Raw genomic sequence first — 22,485 nt, 5'->3', positions numbered from 1 at the left:
TTGTGACAGCCACAGCAGAACATGCCAGAAGGAGGCTCCAATCAACCAGAATCCCTGAGTAACTGCGATGAGCAGAAACCCCTACTTGTTTGATTTAAGCTAGTCAGACTTGGGGATTGTTACTGGTCTATCCTAATGCATGCAAGCCATCAGCGTAGACCTCACTGAGTGACAGATGATGGTGACTTGAACCTGAGTGGCAACAGTGAAAAAGATGAGACGTCATCCGAATCTGGATTTATTTTCTTATACAGAAAAGAATTGAGTCCTGTGTGACTGAAAATGGGAGACCAGTGTCTCTGGTTCTAATAGGTCAGAAACATCTTGTGTGAAAAACTGTAATATAAGCAACACTTATATTCTGGTAGCAGGCTGGGAGAAGCTTATCTCCCTAATAGGTCTACAGCAGGTTTACAGCCCACAAAATATTCAAAGTAGACTTCAATGCCCACTAACTTTGTATAGTGGAGCATTACTGCCCTCTAGTGATGAAAGGAAAAAAGAATTTAGGAAAAGCTAGGCAGTGGCAACCAATGCTCCCAATACACATTTTGAAGTTTTAGATTCTCTGTGCCATGACAGGTGACTTCATTACAGTTTTTGATTAGGCGATACCATGAGCCATTCTATGTCAGAAAAAATACAACCTGGCATTGCTTTCCAAAGTTATCCAATCCATAATTTTCAAGGAAGCAAGAAGCCTGGAGGAATTTTAAAAAAGCAAGAATCCTGAAATCCACTGGTTAAGGTACAATGACTACTGTAGATATAAAAATTAGTAGTAAGCCACCTGATGTGAAGAGGTGACTCATTAGAAAACACCCCAATGCTGGGCAAGATTGAAGGCAGGAGGAGAAGGGGACAACAGAGGATGAGATGGTTGGATGGCACCACCGACTCGATGGACATGAGTTTGAGCACGCTCTGGGAGTTGGTAATGGACAGGGAAGCCTGGCGTGCTTCCGTCCACGGGGTCACAAAGAGTTGGACACGACTGAGCAACTGAACAACACAAAATAAGGGGAGTATAACCTTTAAAAATTGTGAGTCACTGTATTGTACATCAACTATTATCTCAATAAAAGAAAAAAAATTTTTAAGAATTAGTAGCGTATGTAGTGATAATAACAACACAAATCTGTTCTTGTCTTCCACAGCAAAATAATGATGTTTAATGAGTATAACTGGGAATTCCTGAACTAAGGTTTTGTGTGTGACGGGTAGCTAAGGCAAGACTACCACGGGAAACTACTGTTTAGGGAGAAAGAATTTCTGCATGAATCCCTTTTCCTTTGGGAAAAAAGTAACGCCAACTTGTGTAGAGGCTGATAGAAAAAACAAAACCCTTTGTTTTTATTTTTTCTGTCATTTTAATGTAACATTGAAACAGACTGCTACACAACATTTGAGATTCCACAGAAAACTGCATGCTTCTGCTATTAGAAAACTTTGAAGCACTTGAACTTTCCTTCTTTAAAAAATGAATATGGAGGTTTCAAGCATTTTTGTCAGCACAGGCATTCATGACAACCTTCTAGATACGTATTTTCTACTTTTTCCTAAAAAAAGGTGATTCTCATTTACCAGAACCCCACCCACCACTGACAGATTCAAAGCTCCTGAGCTCAGAAGCGATCAAAACATACAGGTAAGTATAATTAGTAGTCCAAAGCTTGGTTTAAATGTTTGGAGAACAGCAAACATTCAATAATACATACCAAATAGCTCATTATCATTTCTATGATATAATGAATCAACAACTAAAACCACCTAAGACTGAACATTTCTGATTCAGTGTCTACTAGTATAAAGCCTTCATCCTTATTCTTAGGGCATCACAGGTTTTAGAAATTACACAATACATTCTTAGCATTCCACAGGAGTCATCACTTTCAAATATAATGCACATCTGCGTGTTACACAAACATACAGTTGTCTACATAAGCATTCTGTCATATGTCAACTCTTAGCCTCAAATAACAGAATACAGAAAGCCATACAAGGCAAAACACCACAGAACTTTTGCATATTTCCCTTTCCCCAGCTGTTAGTAGGGAGCACGTTTTATAAGAGAAAGTGATGAAACATCAGAACTTTTGCGCCCAGTGTTTGACCCCAACTTTTTACTTTCTTATCGTCTTCTGGTTCCACCATATCCTAGAAGGAGAAGAGCAAATTTCATATTAGTTTTCTTAAATGCACTAGAACTGCTTATAAAATGACAAACAGTAATACACATTACTGTCAGCAAATGGTTAAGAGATATGAGGGAAGAAGAGAAGGAGCTTGTGGTCCAGGGCTGTGCAGGACACAGAGCATCCACCCCAGCCCCTCACCAGCCCTTCCAGTCTTCCCATCAGCATCACAGTTGCTGGGAATAACTTTTAATCAGGAAACCAAAGATGTGTTCTCTAGCGGTGGCCTGACATAGTACAGGCGATTCTCAAAGTCTAAGCCAAACGGCAGAGAGGCCACTCAAGCCTAGGCCCTGCTGCCTCTCATGACTCCAGTGGTGAACAGAAGTAACCTGGGGGAGGGTTATGGACTTTTGATGGTAAATGTTACCTAGTCAACACACACACACAGGCTAACATGTTACAAGACCACAAGTGTTTCCATCTGTTCTCATTCTTTTTCAGACTTTCCTGTAAGTTATTTGCTAATGTTTATGATTTTCTTCATGTAAGAAGAAAAATTTCTTTTCTAATTGATATATATGATTTCTTACAATTCTTGTTTCCACGGAGAATGAGTTTTCTATTCTCCTAATTTCAAGAATTATTCACTGTTCTGTAACTTCTACCCTCTGCTAAGAGAAGAAAAATCCAACCCATAGCAATCTATTATTGCTTCATCATCCACTACCCCCATTCTCTGCTAATTAGCTGGATGCTTAACCCCAAGTAATTTTTTTATATATATCTCATCTCTGCTTCTTTACAAAGTTTTCTCTTAGCAACTGCAATAAACATATTTTTAACAATAATGTAAATTGAAGAATGGCTCAATACATTTTTATTGAGCTTTACTAAACTGAAATGTTCAGCCTTCTACCTAGAAAATTCCCACTTTAGAGCTTAAAGGACCCCTAGAGATTTAACACGGAGAAGGCAATGGCACCCCACTCCAGTACTCTTGCCTGGAAAATCCTATGGATGGAGGAGCCGGGTAGGCTACAGTCCATGGGGTCGCTAAGAGTCGGACACAACTGAGCGACTTCACTTTCATTTTGCCCTTTCATGCACTGGAGAAGGAAATGGCAACCCACTCCAGTATTCTTGCCTGGAGAATCCCAGGGACAGCGGAGCCTGATGGGCTGCCGTCTATGGGGTCGCACAGAGTCGGACACGACTGAAGCGACTCAGCAGCAGCAGCAGCAGCAGAGATTTAACAGAATTAAACATAGATGAATACCAATATTCAGGAAGGTTTAACTTAAAACCCTGACTAGTAGTAGAAGTGAGTCTCTAAACAAAATTCCTGTTTGAGTTTTAAAGAGAAGTGGAAGGAAAGAATGAATCTGAATTATATTTTTATCTCAATTAATTATGCAATTAATATTTCTGGCGGGTATACCACATAAACCATAACTGCTAAATATATAATCATAGTAAGGTCCAAATTACTTCTGTACTCTACTGAACAGGAACTTCCTGATTTTTGCTCTTACCTGATGCTGTTCTGGTTCTTGGCTCTGAGCTTGAACATGCTGAAGAGCTTCCAGGACCTCCCCGAAGTGGTGAGTAAGCCCGGCTATTCCACGTGCTGCTGTATGACGGAGGATAGGACGGGTACCACGAGTCTGAAAAGGGGGTTGCTGCTCTAGACGGAAAAAAGCAGGGCAGGCATTTTCCTTGTGACTATGATTTTTAAATCCCTTCCTGTTCCTAAACCATCAGGAAACAATTTTTATCAAGTGTTTTTTTCCATAGTGTTTCTGGTACATGAGGATTTGTTGTTGTTATTTAGTCGATAAATCGTGTTCAACTCTTTGGTAAAGAATCGGCCTGCAATACAGCAGAGTCCGGTTCAATTCCTGGGTCAGGAAGATCCCCTGGAGAAGGGATAGGCTACCCACTCCAGTATTCTGGCCTGGAAAATTCCACGTACTATATAGTCCATCAAGCCCCTCTGTCCATGGGATTCTCCAGGCAAGAATACTGGAGTGGGTTGCCATTCCCTTCTCCAGGGGATCTTCCCAACCCAGCATCGAACCCACGTCTCCTGCACTGGAAGGTGGATTCCTTACCACTGAGCCACCAGGGAAGCCCACCACATGAGGATTAACATGAAATAAATACTGTTTTATACTTCTGCCCTTGTTATGGTCATTGCTATGAAGGAAGAAAATGACATGAATAAAGGCTCCTTTCTGAATTCACACTCAAATACAATATAAACTTAAAGTACAGTTAACACTGAAGACATTAAAAAAAAATGGGTCCCAAGCTCTTTCGACCCTTGCTTCTGTCATTCTCCAACTAAGGAGAATGCCAATTGTGCCCCAAATGCTGTGTTCTTTCCTGCCTTCTCAGATATCAACATCTTTCTCCTATCTCGTATCTGTAAGCATGTGAAGGAAAACAAGACATGTAACACTGATGGAAGCACAGACAGCATTCCTTCCCCACCCCCAGAGAATCTGATTTAACAGGGTAATGTCACCAGAATTTACTTCCTTAACAAATCCAGTCAAATTTACAAGACAAAGAAACCTCTAAAGAAAGGCTGAATTAAAGATCAGATAAGATAAATGCAAAGCCTACCTGTTGCTGCCAAACAAGTATCCTAATATCCCTCCTGTTCCCAAGCCAGTCCAGAACCCAGGTCCTGAATGCTCATGTCCTTGTTGTCCGGTGAAAGCACTGCCAAAACCGGCAGCTGCACCATGCGGTCCTGGAAATAAAAATGATTTATGTATCCTCTCTTAAACAAATCATCGCCTATAAACTAAAGGTAAAATATAACATTTCAGTTGCTTCATCTGTATGATTTAATAATAATACTTTGGTCTCAAGTTATAAACAAGTTATATTAAAAAAATGTACTCATAAAACATTCTTATAACTAAGAAGTGCCTCCTTTTCCCACACCCATGGAGGAGGAGGGATGTGTTTTAGGACAGTGGAAGGTGGTTTCTTCCTGAAAGGTCACATCCGCCCTGCTCCAGATCAGCTACTGGAAGACAACCACACGTGTCCGAGTTACTTCCCTTCTACCTTGTGGGCATCTCCAGAAGCGCCAGGTGAGGGCTGTACCTGAGTGTCTAGTGGAGGAATCCAAGTGAAGGGTATTTGTTAGTTGGGAAGTCAGGTCTTTAAAGAGACCCAAAAAATATCTTCTGTTCAGAGGAAGGTTTCTTAAACTGCTGTATGATATACATAGAAGAAGGCACTAATCCTATGCGTACAGCTCTTACAGCTAATCCTATGTATAATAAATTTGCATGTACTACCCATGCGTGTAACCACTCCCCACATCAGTAAAACCTTTCCAGCACCCAGAGACTCCCTCATGACAACTCCCACGTCAGAGAGAAGCCGACTCTGACTTCTCTCGCTATACTTTGGCTTTACCCTGTCTTGAACTTTTTATAAACAAAATCATACAGAGATATTTTTCTGCGTCTGCTATATATTATGTCCATGAGAGTCTACCTTCACCACTGCATGTATAAGTTTTGTTTTCGTTTTTTCTAATTTTTCTATAGTACTCTAATGAGAAAAAAAAAAACAATTTGTCTCATCCTAATGTTTACGGACATTCTATTTCTAGTTTCTCGCTGCTATGAATAAACTGTCCTGAGCATTCCTATGCACATCTTTTTGTGCACATATGTGCATTTCTCTTAGGTGTGCATCTCGGAATGAAACTGCTGGGTCACTGGGTGACGTGTGTCTAGTTTCAATAGATACTGACAGTTTTCCATAGTGCTTTATCATTTTAACCTCTTCCAGCAAGTTCCAGTTAACTACATCCTTGCCATTACTTGGTAGTCTGCCCTTTTAATGTCAGCCATTATGATTAAATGGTGGTTAATTAAGAACTCAGGTTTTAATCTGCATTTTCCTGAAGATGAATGATGCTAAGCACCTTTTCAAATTTTTATGGACATCTGGATATCTTCTTTTACTATAATAATAATTTTAAAAAAGCTGTTCAGATCCTCTGTCCACTAAAAAACTTCAGCTGTCTGTCTTTTCTCTATTTATGGGAGTTCTTTATTGTAGATACATGTTCTCTGTTGGAAATACGTTTTACAAATACCTTCTCCCAGTCTGTGGCTTGCCTTTTCACTCTCTTAAAAGTTGTTTTTAGATGACTAGACACTCTTAATTTAATCTAGCTTACCCATCTTTTCTTTTTGGCTGGTATTTTTTGTACTCAAAGACATTTTTGCCTATCACGACAAATATTTTCCTATGTTTCTTCTGGAAACCTAATTGTTGTACCTTTTATGTTGAAGTCTGTAATATTTAATGAATAAAATTTTGTATATGGTATGAAACAGACTTCAAGGTTATTAACAAGTCTAATCAAGTCTGACTAGATAATTTATCATTTAATCATGCATCCTTAAAATAGTAATCACAACTGACTTAAAGAGAAAACTGAAGAGGTAAAAGAAGTCAAAAGCGAAAAATAAGAAGACAAATCTGCTTTGGTTTCCCAATGTGAGCCTTTTTCTACTTCAGAAACCATCACAGGATTCCGACTTCTACCTTACTTACTGCCACTGCCTAGGGAAACATACCTGTGAACTCAGACTTAAACCCTGCAGGAGGAGGCCCGGCCGAGTTGGTGAATCTCTGATAACGATGGGAATATGGAGGATACTCAGAATATGGTGGAGGTGACTCATGACCATCACTGAGGAAGAATTTATAAACTCCAAAGGCAATAGCAAGCAGCACCACGATGGTAACCACTCCACTGAGGCTACAAGACTCTGGGGAGTACAACTTATTATAATAGTTAGAGAATGAGTTAAAGCCATGCTCTTTTCCAGACTCTCTCAATTTCTTCAGGCCAAGTTCTGTGTAATCTAACTGATACTCCAAGCCACAGGAACCTCTAAGTACATACTGGTCTTCAGAGGATTCATAGCCTTCGCAGCTCACCACAGTTTTTCCAAATTTGTATGCGACATCTAAATCGGTCTTACATTCCCACTATGAAGAAAAAGTAGAAACAGGTTATTAGAATAAGATTTTTTTTTTCACTCAATATACATTATTTGGGCTGTATGAGTGAGTGAAAGTTTCTCAGTCGTGTCTGACTCTTTGCAACCCCATGGACCCCATGGGATTCTCTGGGAGAGAATACTGGAATGGGTAGCCTTTCCCTTCTTCAGGGGATCTTCCCAACCCAGGGATCGAACCCAGGGATCGAACCCAGGTCTCCCACATTGCAGGAGGATTCTTTACCAGCTGAGTCACAAGGAAAGCCCAAGAATATTGGACTGGGTAGCCTATACCTTTTCCAGAAGATCTTCCCAACCCAAGAATCAAACCAGGGTCTGCGGCATTGCAGGCGGATTCTTTACCAACTGAGCTATCAGAGAAGCCCAAAAAACAAAATGAAGCAAGGGAATGATAAACAAAATTCAGAACAAGTATTTCTGTGCTGGGGGAGGGCAAACTAGGGGCTTCAAAGATATTGGTGATGTTCACGTTCTACTGAAGCTAGGTGGTGGGTACAGAAGTGCTCATTTATTACTATGCCTTATTTCTTACATATAGATGTGAAGAATTCTTTTGTACCTATTAAACCTTCCCTAATTTATAAATTTTAAGCAAATTTTTTAAAATGTCAACTTTTTAATCACTGTTGTTGAAGAAGCTTTCTTTAAAAAGAGGTTTTTTAAAACATTAAGGTTCAAAAATCAGCATCATATATGAGTACCTGGTAGCTCCATACAGCATTAGAGATAGTATATAACCTTCTGAGAAAAACTTTCCATACAAATTCTATAAAAACCATGAACTACCATTCCCAAGGTCCAATCCAAGAAGCAATTTGATTAAAGCTTTTTCTAAAGATACTTAGAAAAACGCAAAAAGAATCTATGCTAGCCTCAAAACTTTGCAGCTTAAAAAAAAGTCCAGGCCTAGTTTGAATTTTTTAACTATTTTCAGCTGAATGCTTCTCTAACAACTTTTTTTTTAAAAAACGTAAGCTAAAATATATCTGATTGGTTCTGTTGCTTTTCTCTTTTTCTGGACAGTATCTTCCTCTCTCCAACTTCAGATACATTGTAACAGCTTTATTCATATATAATTCACATACTATACATATTTCATTGGTTTGTAGTATATTCACAGAGCTGTGCAGCTATCACCACAACCAACTTTGGAATACTCTCATCACCCCCAAAAGAAATCTCATCTCCACGAGCAGTCACTCCGTTTCCCTGCCAGTCTCCCAACTTTAGGCAACCACCAATCTGTCTGTAAGGATTCCCCTATTCTGAACATTTCATGTAAATGGAAACATACAATATGTGGTCCTATGTGACTAGCTTCTTTCACTTGGCAGAATGTTTTCAAGGTTCACACATGTAGCATGAATCAGCACTTCATTCCTTGTTGTGGCTCAGAAATATTCCATCATATGGAAATACCACATTTTGTTTATTCATTCATCACCGATGGACATTTGGGTTGTTTCTACTTTTTGGCTTTTGTGAATAATGCTGCTGCAAACATTTAGTATGTTTCTATGTTGACACATGTTTCCAGTTCTCTTGGGTGAACACCTAGGAGTGGAATGACTGGGGCATACGGTAACTCTATGTCTCAAACTTTGGAGAAACTGCCAGTTTTTCAAAGTGGCTATACCCGTTCACATTCCCAACAACAGTGTATAAGAGTCTCTCACATCCTCACTGACATTTGTTATTATGTCTTTTTGATTGCAGGCATCCTGTTGGGTATGAACTGGTATTTTACTGAGGTTTTTAACTTACATTTCCCTGACAGCTAATGATGCGGAACATTTTTTTTCACATGTTTATTGACCATCTGAGTATCTTCTTTAGAGAAATGTCTAGTTAGATGCCTTATCCACTTTTAAATTTGGTTATCTGTCTTCTGAGCTGTAGCAGTTCTTCACATACTCTGGACACAAGTTCCCAATCAGATATATGACTGCAAAAGGTTTCTCCTTTTGTATACATCCTTTTCACTTTCTGGAAGACTAAAAGTTTTTAATTTGGATAATATAACATACAATTTTTCTATTGTGCTATTGTTGCTACATTACTCCATTTTTAAAATAATTTTATTTGGAGGAAGATTTAAAAGCTTGCTGACTTAGGTAAATAAGACAAACTCAATCTTTATTGATATTTCTTGTTAATTGTCATTTCCTTAACAGCATATACTAGAAGTGGCTTTTAATTATATTTAAACTCTAAGTTAAAAGAGGCTCTCTCCTGCTACTAAACGCAAGTCGATGTATGACAGCCTCTAGATTTCTTTGCTGTGCCATTCAGTCCCTTCCCTATCTCTTCAGCTCTGAAAATCTTACCATTCCTTATAACACAGTACATTATACTTTTCTTCTTGAAGTCTTCCCCAATCCCTGCAACAACACATGACTTTACAATGCTTTGTTGGCACCTAGATGTAATGTGAGCGCTTGTCTCATATTTTCTACTAGGAAGAGAGGTTCTCAGGGGTTGTGACTCCAGCATTCATTTTTGTATTATACTACTTAATATACATTTAGTGAATGACTTTACTGATAGTATCTTTTTTCCATCAAGACTGAAAAGTAATACAAAAGTAAAATTTCAGCTTTAACCCGAAGATTCCATGGTTCAGTTAGCAAGACTATAAAAAAGTATTGTGAAACAAGTATCACCAACAAATAAGAACTCTCTCCCTGAACTGCATAAACTTGGCTAAAGATTTTATCAATAAGACTATCACTCTGATGGAACAGTAAACTGTCAACACAAGTTTCTTGCCAGATGACCAACCATCTTGGGTCCTTTTTGAAAGCAGGTAGGATACAAACTAGAAACCTAGTAGTATTGATTTAAACTGAATTCACTTAATAAAATCTATTCCATTTCTAAAGGACAGTAAATTCTGGAACTTCAAGGAGATGGTTGAGCCTAAGGACAAAATACGAGAGACTTAAAGACAATAAACAAAGCCCAGTGAAATGTTTTCACTCAGAAGTAACCACCCTCAGTTCAAAAACAACTTTAAAGTCAAGCATTTGAAGCATAATAGCGACACATGTAACCCCACTACTTACAATCTACAATGCCTTAATAATCATTGTTATTTTTTAAGGGTAGGTTGGTATTTTTGAGGAATGACAGAAAAATAACAACCAAAAGAAATCTTCCCCCTACCCGCCAAGTATATGAAAAGTTTTAAGAACTTACTAATGTCTTAGAAAAAAGTTATGGCATAAAAATTACAATGAATATTTCCAGGCTTTAGAAGCAGTTCATTTCTTTTGGAGAAGCTTTCTTCCAGAGAATGGATGACTGATTTATATTTATATATTTTAGCGTAACCTTAGATTTTCTATATGTGCTTGCCCAAAATACTGAACAACGTTTCAATAAACAGTTTTCTGAAAAAAATTCAATTTAGACTGACATCGACAACAATATTACCTGTACATCATACCCATCCCAGCCTCTGTTCTGACACTGTATGACTTTAGGGGTGTAAGAGTCACAACCAGCTGTACCTCCCACGCATTTCAACTGTGGGATGGGATCCAACCTCCGGGAAGTGGTATAACGGTCATAGTAGAGGGTGAGAGCTTTTATGTCCCGCAGCAATATTCTGTCTGAAATAGTAAGAACACAGATAAACAGATGGTAAATATCTTGTCCTATAGAAAGATTTGTTCTAGTCAAACTCTTGTGGTAGGAAATACTTTCAAAAGTCAAGAGTCTTTCTTGCCTTTTGAGGATGACCAAGGAAGAGTAGTCGAAGGAGTTTCCCAAATCCCAAAGCCATCACAACAACCTTTCCAACAAAATTCAGGAAGTCACACCTTTGAGGCCTCCCTTCATTTCAGGATGGACGCCCCCTAACCAGCTTCTATATTATGTAAGTTCTACATAATTTCTGCAAATCAAAGGCAAAAGTACATTACCCTGAAATGCTGTACTACTGTATGACAATATTGATGGTTAATTTAAAAAGCAAAAAATATACACGAATGCTCCTGGAGCATATTTGATGACTTGAATGTTTGTCAATGGGTAAATGGTTTAATACAATTTTGGCCTAGTCCCAAAATCTACAGCAGTTAAAATGAGTGAACTAGAATTCATGTCTCACAATAGAAACAGTAAAAACATCTCAAGCAAAATGCACGTTGTAGAATGTTTAGCAGGATAGCTTTACATGAACCTTGAAAACTGGCAACACAGCACTACTTAATGTCTATACATGTATATAATAATATATGAAAACACACATAGGAATGACTAAATAGCAGAGTATCTCTGAGGAGAGAGGGAGATAAGAGACTTTAGCCCTCTATCTCTAATGTTTTATTACTTTGCAGGTGGGAAGAGACTTGCTGCAAATATAGTAAAATGTGAAGACTCAATAAAACTGGGTGGTGAGGATATGGGATTTTCCTTGTATACTTCTGTGCATTTAAATATTTTAACTATTTCAAAATTTTAAAAAGTTAGAAACAGTTACATTATCTTACAAAATTAAAAATCAAACTGACAAAGCAGTTGAAAAAGACGCAAAACAAGGAAATTAAGTCCAGCATTGATGTACACAAATTAGTTTTGAAGTGTTACTGGAAAATGAAAAATCTTCCTACTTATCATCCTTGGATTATGATGGAAGAGACTGTGGATTGATTCACTCAACATCCATTTTTCCCTCAAACTTGTACAACTTCTTGCAAAGCTAAAAGACTCCTAAAACCTCTTAAAGCTACAGTTCCGAAAGTGATCTCGGTTCTGTCAACCGGGGGGACTTGAGCAAGACCCGGAGGGCAGAGCTTCAACTCAGACCACGCTCTGGCCAGCAGGCAGGCACAGGGCTCAGGGTTTTTCTGACACTGTCCACTGCCTCATAATTAGCTTTGTGGATGCCAGGAGGCTTGATGGAAGCCACCTATTGTTCCCTGCTACAGATGAAGCAGGCATCGCTTTCTACCACTATGTTAGCACCCAATTCCCTATATTCAACCTGTCAAATTAGCAGAATGTGCTGCCTCTCAAATTCCACTGAAAGTACAATAAACGAATTGTCTTGATGACGTGAATAAACAAAGTGAGGCAAAACAGAAAAGGAGATGGCAACAGAATTCTGGAAGGTGAAAGCAGACAGACTAGTGAAAGTGAAAGTCACTCAGTCTTGTCCGACTCTTTGTGACCCCATGGACTATATAGTCCATGGAATGCTCCAGGCCAGAATACTGGAGTGGGTAGCCTTTCCCTTCTTCAGGGGATCTTCCCAACCCAGGGATCGAACCCAGGTCTCCCGCATTGCAGGCGGATTCTTTACCAGCTGAGCCACAAGGGAAGCCCAAGAACACTGAAGTGGGTGGCCTATCCCTTCTCCAGCAGATCTTGTTAACCCAGGAATCAAACTGGGGTCTCCTGCATTGCAGGTGGATTCTTTACCAATCTAGCTATCAGGGAAGCCCCGGACTATTAGTTAGTCCTGAGCATAAGTCAAATGCCAAACCGGCAAGAGGGAAAACCGAGAACCAACCTGACACACATAATGGAATCTCTAAAAGGAACAAGAAATGGCAGCTCTTGAACAGTAGTCCACGGAAACTACTCTTGAATAGCAGTCCATGGAAACTTGAGATGAAGCTACATCCCTAGATCGTCTCCCCAACTCATCTATAGTTGTGAAATATATATGTATTTTTTAGTTTTTTAAAGTCTAAAAGTAACTTGTTTTCCCTTTAAAATGAGAGATCCACTCTTCCTCCAATTTCATATTTCTATAACCAAAACTAGCAGCATGGTAAGTAGCTTCTTGCTCACACAAACAGATACATATACAGAGGCTGTTTTGATTCTTGTTTATTTTTATAAAATTGAATCATACAGTGCACATGAGTCTTCACATGATTTTCCACCTAATCATAGATGTTCCCTGACGTCAGCAAATACATATCCTATTTATACTTATTTACCAAAAAGAGCTTAATAAATTAGATTAAGCTGAGACTTACTGGCCACATTCTCTTAACAAAATTAAAAAAATGTAAAATAGTAACATATAAAACAATAGTAAAAAGACAGCCAAAACCCAGTAACAAACGAAAACTGGGTTACAGCTAACAAAATATATATGTAATCAAACCTATGTGGTGGTTTAGTCACTAAGTTGTGTCCAACTCTTTGTGACCCCATGGACTATAGCCCACCAGGCTCTGTCCATGAGATTCTCCAGGCCAGAATACTGGAGTGAGTTGCCATTCCCTTCTCCAGGGGATCTTCCCCACCCAGAGATCAAACCTGGGTCTCCTGCATTGCAAGCAGATTCTTTACAAATTGAGCTACCAGGGAAGCCCCAATTAAATCTATTAAACCTATAGTAATAAAAACACTACCACAGGATTAGGAAAATTGATCATCCTATGCACAATGTATAAAAATTAATCCCTGATGGTTAAACACTCACCATAAGACATACAGCCCATTAAAAGTACTGGAAGAAAGCACAACAGAATATGTTTATGATCTTGGGATTAGAAAGATCTTAAGACACCAAAAGCAAGACGGACCAGCAAGACAGGCACTGTACTTGGCAAATCATGTTCAACCTATGAAAACCCAAGAATCCATAATAATATTCAAGTTCAGTTCAGTTCAGTCCCTCGTGTCCGACTCTTTGCGACCCCATGAATTGCAGCACGCCAGGCCTCTCTGTCCATCGCCAACTCCCGGAGTCTACCCAAACCCATGTCCATCGAGTTGGTGATGCCATCCAACCATCTCATCCTCTGTCGTCCCCTTCTCCTCCTGCTCCCAATCCTACCCAGCATTAGGGTCTTTTCCAGTGAGTCAACTCTTCGCATGAGGTGGCCAAAGTATTGGAGTTTCAGCTTCAACATCAGTCCTTCCAATGAACACCCAGGACTGATCTCCTTTAGGATGGATTGATTGCAGTCCAAGGGACTCTCAAGAGTCTTCTCCAACACCACAGTTCAAAAGCATCAATTCTCCAGTGCTCAGCTTTCTTCACCGTCCAACTCTCATATCCATACACGACCACTGGAAAAACCATAGCCTTGACTAGACGGACCTTTGTTGGCAAAGTAATGTCTCTGCTTTTAAATATGCTATCTAGGTTGGTCATAACCTTCCTTCCAAGGAGTAAGCGTCTTTTAATTTCATGGCTGCAATCACCATCAGCACTGATTTGGGAGCCCAGAAAAATAAAGTCTGACACTGTTTCCACTGTTTCCTCATCTATTTGCCATGAAGTGATGGGACCAGATGCCATGATCTTAGTTTTCTGAATGGTGAGCTTTAAGCCAACTTTTTCACTCTCCTCTTTCACTTTCATCAAGAGGCTCTTTAGTTCTTCTTCACTTTCTGCCATAAGGGTGGTGTCATCTGCATATCTGAGGTTATTGATATTTCTCCCGGCAATCTTGATTCCAGCTTGTGTTTCTTCCAGCCCAGCGTTTCTCATGATGTACTCTGCATAGAAGTTAAATAAGCAGGGTGACAATATACAGCCTTGACGGACTCCTTTTCCTATTCGGAACCAGTCTGTTGTGCCAAAAACTCATTTCTCTATACTTAGAGTGGTTACCAATCAGTCACCTCCTTACTTTGAAAACTAGTAATTAAAGATTTTAAATTAAATGTTTATCCTGACTCTCTAGCCAGAACTATAATCAGAAAGAGTAGATCATCTCAACTTTACTGAAGAATATCAGTCAATAAAAGCAGAGGAAAGTAACAGAAAAATCATTTTACAACCCATTAAAGAAACAGATTCAGATACAGACTAATTAGTTTTAAAATCATTAAGCGAATGGCTATTGGTATGATGCCAAGTAACACTGCATGAGTGCTTTCCAGCCACAAGAGGGGGGAAATGCCACTTCACAAGGGAGAACCAGAGCCACTGTAATCCGCTGGCCACACTCAGCACTGCCAGTGGTAGGACAGACTGTATCCCCCCATCTCTAGGAGGTAACCTCCCAAAGTATCTAATACGAATTTAATCAATCCTTTGAACCTAGCATTCAGTTTACTAGCTAAAACAATGCCATGAGAAAACAGAATCTAGAAGGTAGGATATTCTGAAGGACAACTGGCCCAATCCCTTCAGCAAAGCAGGGGCATGAAAAAAAAGAGACCCTTCTATATTTTCAAAAGACTTAAGGGCTAATTCGATCATGATTCATGGTCCTAGAATGGGCCCAGGTTTGAACAAACTAGCTTAGACATTTTAGGAACAACTGTGGTATCTGAATATGGAATACGTAATCAGTTGATATTAAGAAATTAGGGGTAATTTTGTTAGATGTAATGTTATTTTTACTATATAAGGAAAAGTTTATTTAAAAAAGGTTTATACGGAAGGATTTACTTATGGCCTGTAATTGATATTAAAGTATTTCATCATTTTAAAAAAGAGAGGGTTGAAAGAAAACAGAAATAAGATTAATAATTTTCCATCAAAACTTAAAGATACTTTCCGCAGAATTCCTCCAGTAGATTAACAAGATCACTTGGTGTTAAGAGATTCAAGTAAAATGAGTATTTGACTTTTCCAGTATGTACATGGGGAAAGACAAGGAGAAGAAAGAAGAGAAGAGCTTTTGAATAATCATCAAACACTGTCTGTCATGTTTGGTACAGAGAGTAGAAGAAATAACATTTTATTTAGTGCTGTTGAACCTACAAAATACAAGAGAACTTCCCAAAAGACAACTCTGTTATATTAGGAGAATTTGACAAGATGGTTGGATATTTTGTCAGGTTACCAAAAGGCCAAAGCTCTTCTTATAACTGTAATGTCTAATGACAGGTGAAAATTTAAAGACTATCTCAAATTACTGACAAATTACTCTATTTTTATATGACAAATTACATATATATATACACTATATATGTATATATAGTTACTATATACACCCATAAAATATCTAGCAACAAACTTAAGGTCAATATGTGATCTATATAAGAAAAAATATATATAAATAAAACCTAAATAAATTTAAGGCACTTCCAACCAGGAGCCCAACTGGGCTTCTTTGGAACTAGAAAGAAATTATGTTACAGGCTTTTGGAAAAATTAATGTCTATAAATAGCCAAAAAATGTTCTGAAAAAGAATACATTGCTTAAATAAGCTAAAAGCATAGACTATACAGCACAAGGAAATAGAGCCATTACTTTGTAACAACTTTAAACGGAAAACAATCTAAAAAAAAATACCAAACATATGTTGACACCTGAAACAAACAATGTCAGTCAATATATCAATTTAAAAAAAAGGCATTGCTTTACCAGGTGATAAAGCTTACTATAAAATTAAAATAATCAAAATGGTATGAATAGAAATAGACTAGTGAATTGTGAAACAAAACAAAGTCTAGAAATAAATCCAGATATATGTGGAATTTCAATACAAGATAAAGTGGGCTTTTTAATTTAGTGGAAAAAGGATGCCTTCTTTAATAAATGTTTTGTCATAACTGACTATACAATTAGAATAAAACCCACCTACAGAAAGAGAAACAGAAATTTTCATTCAGTCGTGTCTGACTCTTTGTGGCCCCATGGACTGTAGCCCGCCAGGCTCCTCTGTCCACGGGATTCTCCAGGCAAGAATACTGGAGTGGGTTGCCGTTCCCTTCTCCAGGGGATCTTCCCGACCCAGGGACTGAACCCAGGTCTCCTACATTGCAGGCAGACTCCTTACCATTTGAGCCATCAGAGAAGCCCCAGAATAAAATCCTAAGACTATATAAAAACTTAATTCCACATGAGCCAAAGATCTAAATTTCCCAGAACTACACTAAAATAAAATATTGTATATTAAACCCATACTACCTCCTACTAAATAAAAAACCGTAACAATGAAAATGTTCAATGGTTTAAAAAATCAGAAAGTACTACTAAACTAAATAACAGGAATAATAACTTGAATTTGTTGCACAAAGGTTGAGATAATGCAAAGAACACTGAATGAAATTCCCACCACCAACTTGCTATATGACTTTGGCCATGTCACTTTACTTACCTGTATAGAAATTACCAGTAAAGTGAAGATGAGATTAACCAAAAAACTGTTTGTGAAGCTTAGATATGATTTACTAAAATTATCTAGCAGAGTGCTTGACACATAATAGGAGATCAAGCATGAAAAATATTAGCCTTCCCAGGTGGCACTAGTGGTAAAAAAAAAAAAAAAAAACAAAAAAAACCTCTCGTGCCAATGCAGGAGACATAAGAGATGCAGCAGGTTCAATCCCTGGGTTGGGAGGATCCCCTGGAGGAGGGCACGGCAACCCACTCCACCATTCTTGCCTGGAGAATCCCCATGAACAGAGGAGCCTGGCGAGCTGCAGTCCATAGGGTGGCACAGAGTCGACATGCATACCTATGGGTTTTCATTACCATAATTCTACAGCATCTTTCCTCCTAGAGATCTTAAACTTTGCTATGTTTTGTGTCACCCAAAATTCATATGTGAAGCCCTAATCCCCAACGGATGGCATTTGAAGACAGGGCCTTTGAGGGGCAATTAGTTCTATATGAGGTCATGAGCACTGAGCCCCAGTGATGGGATCGGTGCCCTTGTAAGAATAGGAAGAGACCAGGGCTCCCATCTCCCCACCCCCGCTCTGTAATGTGAGAACACTAACAGGACAGCCATCTGCAGAGCAGGAAGAGGGGCTTCACCAGACACCAAATAAGCTGTCACCTTGATCTTGGACTTCTCAGCCTCCAGAATTCGAGGAATAAATGCTGCTTACCACCCAGTCTGTGGTATTTTGTTACAGAAGCTTGAACTAAGACAAGGTCTAAGAACAAAATGCTCAAAACCTTACTCCACATCAGTCAAGGGTCACAGAGTTCCCTGAAATCCAGACTCACAAATCGAAATTTACTCACAGGTCTCAAGCTTAAGGTGAACAAAACCGAACCCCCCAAACCTGATTCTCCCACAATCCCACATCTCAGGAAATGGTTAATTCCATCCTTCTAGCCACTCAGACCAAAACCCTTGAAGTCATCTTTGTCTTTTCTCTTCCTTCCACCCCATGTCTAGTCCAGCAGGATTATCTTGTCATTTCTACATGCAACACAAGTGGGAAGCCAAGCACTCGCATCAATTCTACTGCTTCTCCCCTGGCTCAAACCATCACCTCTCTTGAAACTTCACTGGCCTCCCAGCTTCCCCCACAGCCTCACCCGCTATGGTGTTTTCCAAGGAGCAGACAGATTGAGCCTCTAAAATACAGATCATATTAAATATATATATATAAATACACACACACACACGTGTGTGTGTGTGTCCTGTGCTTAGCTGCTCAGTCGTGTCCTACTCTTTGTGACCCCATGGACCGTAGCCCGCCAGGCTCCTCTGTTCATGGGGATTCTTCAGGCAAGAATACTGAAGTGGATTGCCATGCCCTCCTCCAGAGGATCTTCCCAACCCAGGGATCGAACCTAGGTCTTCCACATTGCAGGAAGATTCTTTATCGTCTGAGACACCAGGAAGCCCATGAATAATGGAGTGGGTAGCCTAATCCTTCTCCAAGGGATCCTCCTGACACGACTAGACAGAATAGAATAAGATAAAATACAGGTCATAGCACACCCGTCCATTCAGATTTCTCATCAGTTATCACCTTCAATGTGACTTCTTCCCTGACTAATGTATATTTTGAAACTCCCTGCTTCTACCTACACACTCTGTCCCTGTCCTCCTTATCCTATTTTTATCAATGTCCACACCACTATTCAGGCTTCCCCGGTGGCACCAGTGGTAAAGAACCTGCCTGCCAATGCAGGAGATGCAAGTTCGATGCCTTGGGTCAGGAAGATCCCTGGAGAAGGAAGTGGCAACCCACTCCAGTATTCTTGGCTGGAAAATTCCACAGAGAGAGGAGCCTGGGGGTCTACAGTCCATACCGAATACACATACACATACCACTATTTACAATACAACACGCTTTTTTACCTGATTTGTTTATTACCTATTTCTCAACAGATATAAACTCCTTCAGGGCAAAACACTGTTTGTTTACTGCTATGTATCCAACACCCACAAGAATAACAAATACAAAGTAGCTCAATAAAGAATTTTGAAAATTTTTAGGTACTCTCTTTAGAACTGGTACACTTTTTCTTTTCTGGGCATATTATTGCTTTGTGTTAGCTAAGGACAATGTAAGTACATTCAAAGTCAAACAAAAGACAAACAGTTCCTCAAAAGAAAGTTAAGGCCAAGTAGTTAAGACTGTGTTTACTCTGAAAACATCTGGGTGCCTTTTGTTCCAGAACAATAGTTTTATAGAGCAGGCAGACTAAGAGCTACCAGGAAGCAGTTCACCATTGATTTAAATTTGGTTCCTTTTTTGCATTCCCTTGACTGATCTGTAAACCTCACTTCTTAAGAAAGGATTGAAGATTCAACTAATTAATGTTTTAATACAGTTTATAAATTATGATTCTGATCAAAGTCTCCTATCTATATAAAACTTTCTAGAAATACATATGTAAAATGTATATTTAAATCCAACTTGACTTTTTAGTAAAACATCAACATCAAAGAAGTACTCAAAGTCAAGTACTTACAAATAACATCTTCTCTTTTTAGCATTTAAAAACAGAAATAAGAAGCTTAAAAAAATAAATCTGTTCCTTAAGTTTAAAAACAGTCATTTCCTATCACCAAATCACTACTGCAATATTGGTACACTTTCCATGATTTAACATCTTTACTCCGCAAAGCAAAAATGATGTTTTCATTGTTTGAAAATCATTTTTTACATCACTCCAATTTAACAGCATGCATCACTTACCAACTGGAAAAACTGTCTGTGTGTATATATACACACATACATGTTAATTATATGCAATATTACTGTTCCCATAAAACGTCGTTAGAAAATTCTAATAACAGTGATATAAAATAACTTTTTCTTAAAAATCACTTATTATGTACCATCACCAAAATATATTTTTTTTAATTCAATGAGAAAAGCTTATGTAACGCAGTGGACTTCACTGTAACAGTCAGAAGCAGCAGCATGAGTTGTGTTCATATAAATAGTACAGTCTATGTCTCTGCTAACCTTGAGAGCCCCCTGGACAGCAAGGAGATCAAACCAGTCCATCCTAAAGGAAATCAACCCTGAATATTCACTGAAGGACTGATGCTGAAGCTGAAGCTCCAATACTCTGGCCACCTGATGCAAAGAGACAACTCACTGAAAAAAGACCCTGATGCTGGGAAAGACTGAAGGCAGGAGGAGAAGGGGCAAGAGAGGATGAGATGGTTGAATGCAACATTGACTCAACGGACATGAGCTTGAGCAAACTCCGGGAGATGGAAGAACAGGGAAGCCTGGCGTGCTGCAGTCCATGGGGTCGCAGAGTCAGACACGACTGAGCGACTGAACAACAACAACAACAATCTACCTCCAAGGTCTGCGGCCTGTCCACTAAGTGTGACTCAGACACTGCGGGCGCTGTGGGAATCGCCAGGTATAGCAACAGGCAGCCAAGACAACAGCCAGCGACGATGACGTCAGACAGTCTTGACAACAAAACAAGACGCGCAGGCGAGGGTCGAGCTTGCCAGCCAGAGTCGGGGGACAAGGGCTGTAGCCCGCGAAAGGAGAAGGTGGGCCCGTTCCGGGAGTCCAGGGAGGGGAGAAGGGAATGGTAACCACGCCAGGATCGTCCCGCCCCGCCCACTCCCCACAGTCCACCCGTCCGGGAGGACGTCGGCGAAGCGCACGCCGGACAGGCAGGAGGACGGAAACGAGAAACGACGGAAGAAGGGCTCAAGGGGCGGCGAGCGGACATGGTCCTCCGCTGGCTGAAGGCAGAGGGAAGGGGGAGTGTGGGCGGCACTCACCGCGCTCGTCCCAGCACCGGGCTGTGCCCACGACCAGCAGGAGCAAAAGAAGGCTGGACAGAGCGCAGCGTCCGGCCGCCGCCATGGCGCTAGGTGAAGACGGCGCGCGGCAGCCGGGCACTCGTGGGCCAGAACCGGGGCTGCAAGAGTCCCCGCGCCGCTACGCACTGACAACCGTGGCTCGGGCCGCCGAGAAAGGAAGATCTGCCGCAGAGCCGCTGCCGCAGGAACGCTCCGTGCGCCACTCTGACGTCACTGCCGCTGCGCCGCGTGTGGGGACCGGAGTGGTCGCCCCTGTGGGCGGGGCGTGGGCGGGGAGCCGCCGTTGGGGCGGAGCCAAGGGCGGACGCACAGGCTGTGAGGCGGCCTGAGGGCCGGCCGCCTGAGGGTTTAGCGCGAAAGTACTGTGGTTGAAGAATGAAACAATTATTAGGCAAAGTCTTTGTGCTCCGCTATGCTTAGTCGCTCAATCGTGTCCGACTCTTTTCGAGTCTGTTTTGACTATAGCCTGCCAGGCTTCTCAGTCCGTGGGGATTCTTCAAGCAAGAATACTGGAGTGGGTTGCCATGCCCTCCTCCAGGGGATCTTCCCAACCCAGGGATCAAACCCAGGTCTCCCGCATTACAGGCGGATTTTTTACCGTCTGAGCCACCAGCGAAGCCCAAGAATACTGGACTGGGTAGTTTATCCCTTCTCCAGGAGATCTTTGCTATCCAGGAATGCAACCGGGGTCTCCTGCATGGCAGGCGGATTCTTTTACCAGCTGAGCTACTAGGGAAGCCTCAGGCAAAGTCTAACTCTAGTCAATTATGTATTTATAAAACCTTAATAACCTTCCCAACAGACGTTACTGTGCCTTACTCAACTTTATATCTTCAGCCCCCAGCATGGTATCTGGTGCAAGATTTGTGTTCCATTAAATGTTAGTCGCACGCTTCGACTCTTTGTGACACCATTCAGTTCAGTTCAGTTCAGTGGCTCAGTCGTGTCAGACTCTGCGACTCCATGGACTTAAGCACACCATGCTTATCTGGCCATCACCAACTCCCAGAGCTTGCTCAAGCTCACATCTATCAAGTCAGTGATGCCAATCCTCTGTCATCCCCTTCTCCTCCTGCCTTCAATCTTTCCCAGAATCAGGGTCTTTTACAATGAGTGCGACACCATTAGTTCAGTCGCTCAGTCGTGTCCGACTCTTTGCGACCCCATGAATTGCAGCACGCCAGGCCTCTCTGTCCATCACCAACTCCCGGAGTCTACCCAAACCCATGTTCATCGAGTCGGTGATGCCATCCAACCATCTCATCCTCTGTCGTCCCCTTCTCCTCCCGCCCCCAATCCTACCCAGCATTAGGGTCTTTTCCAATGAGTCAACTCTTCGCATGAGGTGGCCAAAGTAT

At 40.5% G+C, this 22,485-nt stretch overlaps 1 protein-coding gene across 2 annotated transcripts; it reads right to left on the bottom strand.

The window, feature by feature from the left end:
* Positions 1 to 1,346: 1,346 nt before the first annotated feature.
* On the bottom strand, positions 1,347 to 21,342 carry SARAF (store-operated calcium entry associated regulatory factor). 2 transcript variants are annotated; one of them, XR_014063165.1, is made up of 6 exons: positions 21,086 to 21,342; positions 10,640 to 10,818; positions 6,755 to 7,172; positions 4,767 to 4,896; positions 3,671 to 3,817; positions 1,347 to 2,157 (listed from the first exon to the last, which is right to left on the bottom strand). XR_014063165.1 is itself a non-coding variant. In XM_081523549.1 (6 exons), exons 1-6 carry the CDS (start codon positions 21,168 to 21,170, stop codon positions 2,132 to 2,134), a joined length of 990 nt encoding a protein of 329 aa, XP_081379675.1. In that variant the 5' UTR covers positions 21,171 to 21,342; the 3' UTR covers positions 1,347 to 2,131. The 2 variants fall into 2 exon arrangements, 1 of the variants encoding a protein (XP_081379675.1); XM_081523549.1 differs by having other exon boundaries at positions 3,671 to 3,822.
* Between the last annotated feature and the right edge of the window lie 1,143 nt (positions 21,343 to 22,485).

This window comes from Giraffa tippelskirchi, chromosome 8 (assembly GCF_054371585.1).
Source record: "Giraffa tippelskirchi isolate mGirTip1 chromosome 8, T2T-mGirTip1v1.2.pri, whole genome shotgun sequence".
Classification (NCBI taxonomy): domain Eukaryota; kingdom Metazoa; phylum Chordata; class Mammalia; order Artiodactyla; family Giraffidae; genus Giraffa; species Giraffa tippelskirchi.
The sequence above is the reverse complement of the archived record's forward strand: the minus strand, read 5'-3'. Positions and strand labels throughout refer to the sequence as shown.

Coding starts and splice junctions, on each gene's coding strand:
- SARAF (XM_081523549.1), bottom strand. CDS start 21,170: ATGGCGGCGGCCGGACGCTGCGCTCTGTCCAGCCTTCTTTTGCTCCTG. Junction 3,823..4,766: donor TACTTGTTTGGCAGCAACAG/GTAGGCTTTGCA, acceptor TTTTCCGTCTAG/AGCAGCAACCCCCTTTTCAG. Junction 2,158..3,670: donor AAGAACCAGAACAGCATCAG/GTAAGAGCAAAA, acceptor TTCTCCTTCTAG/GATATGGTGGAACCAGAAGA.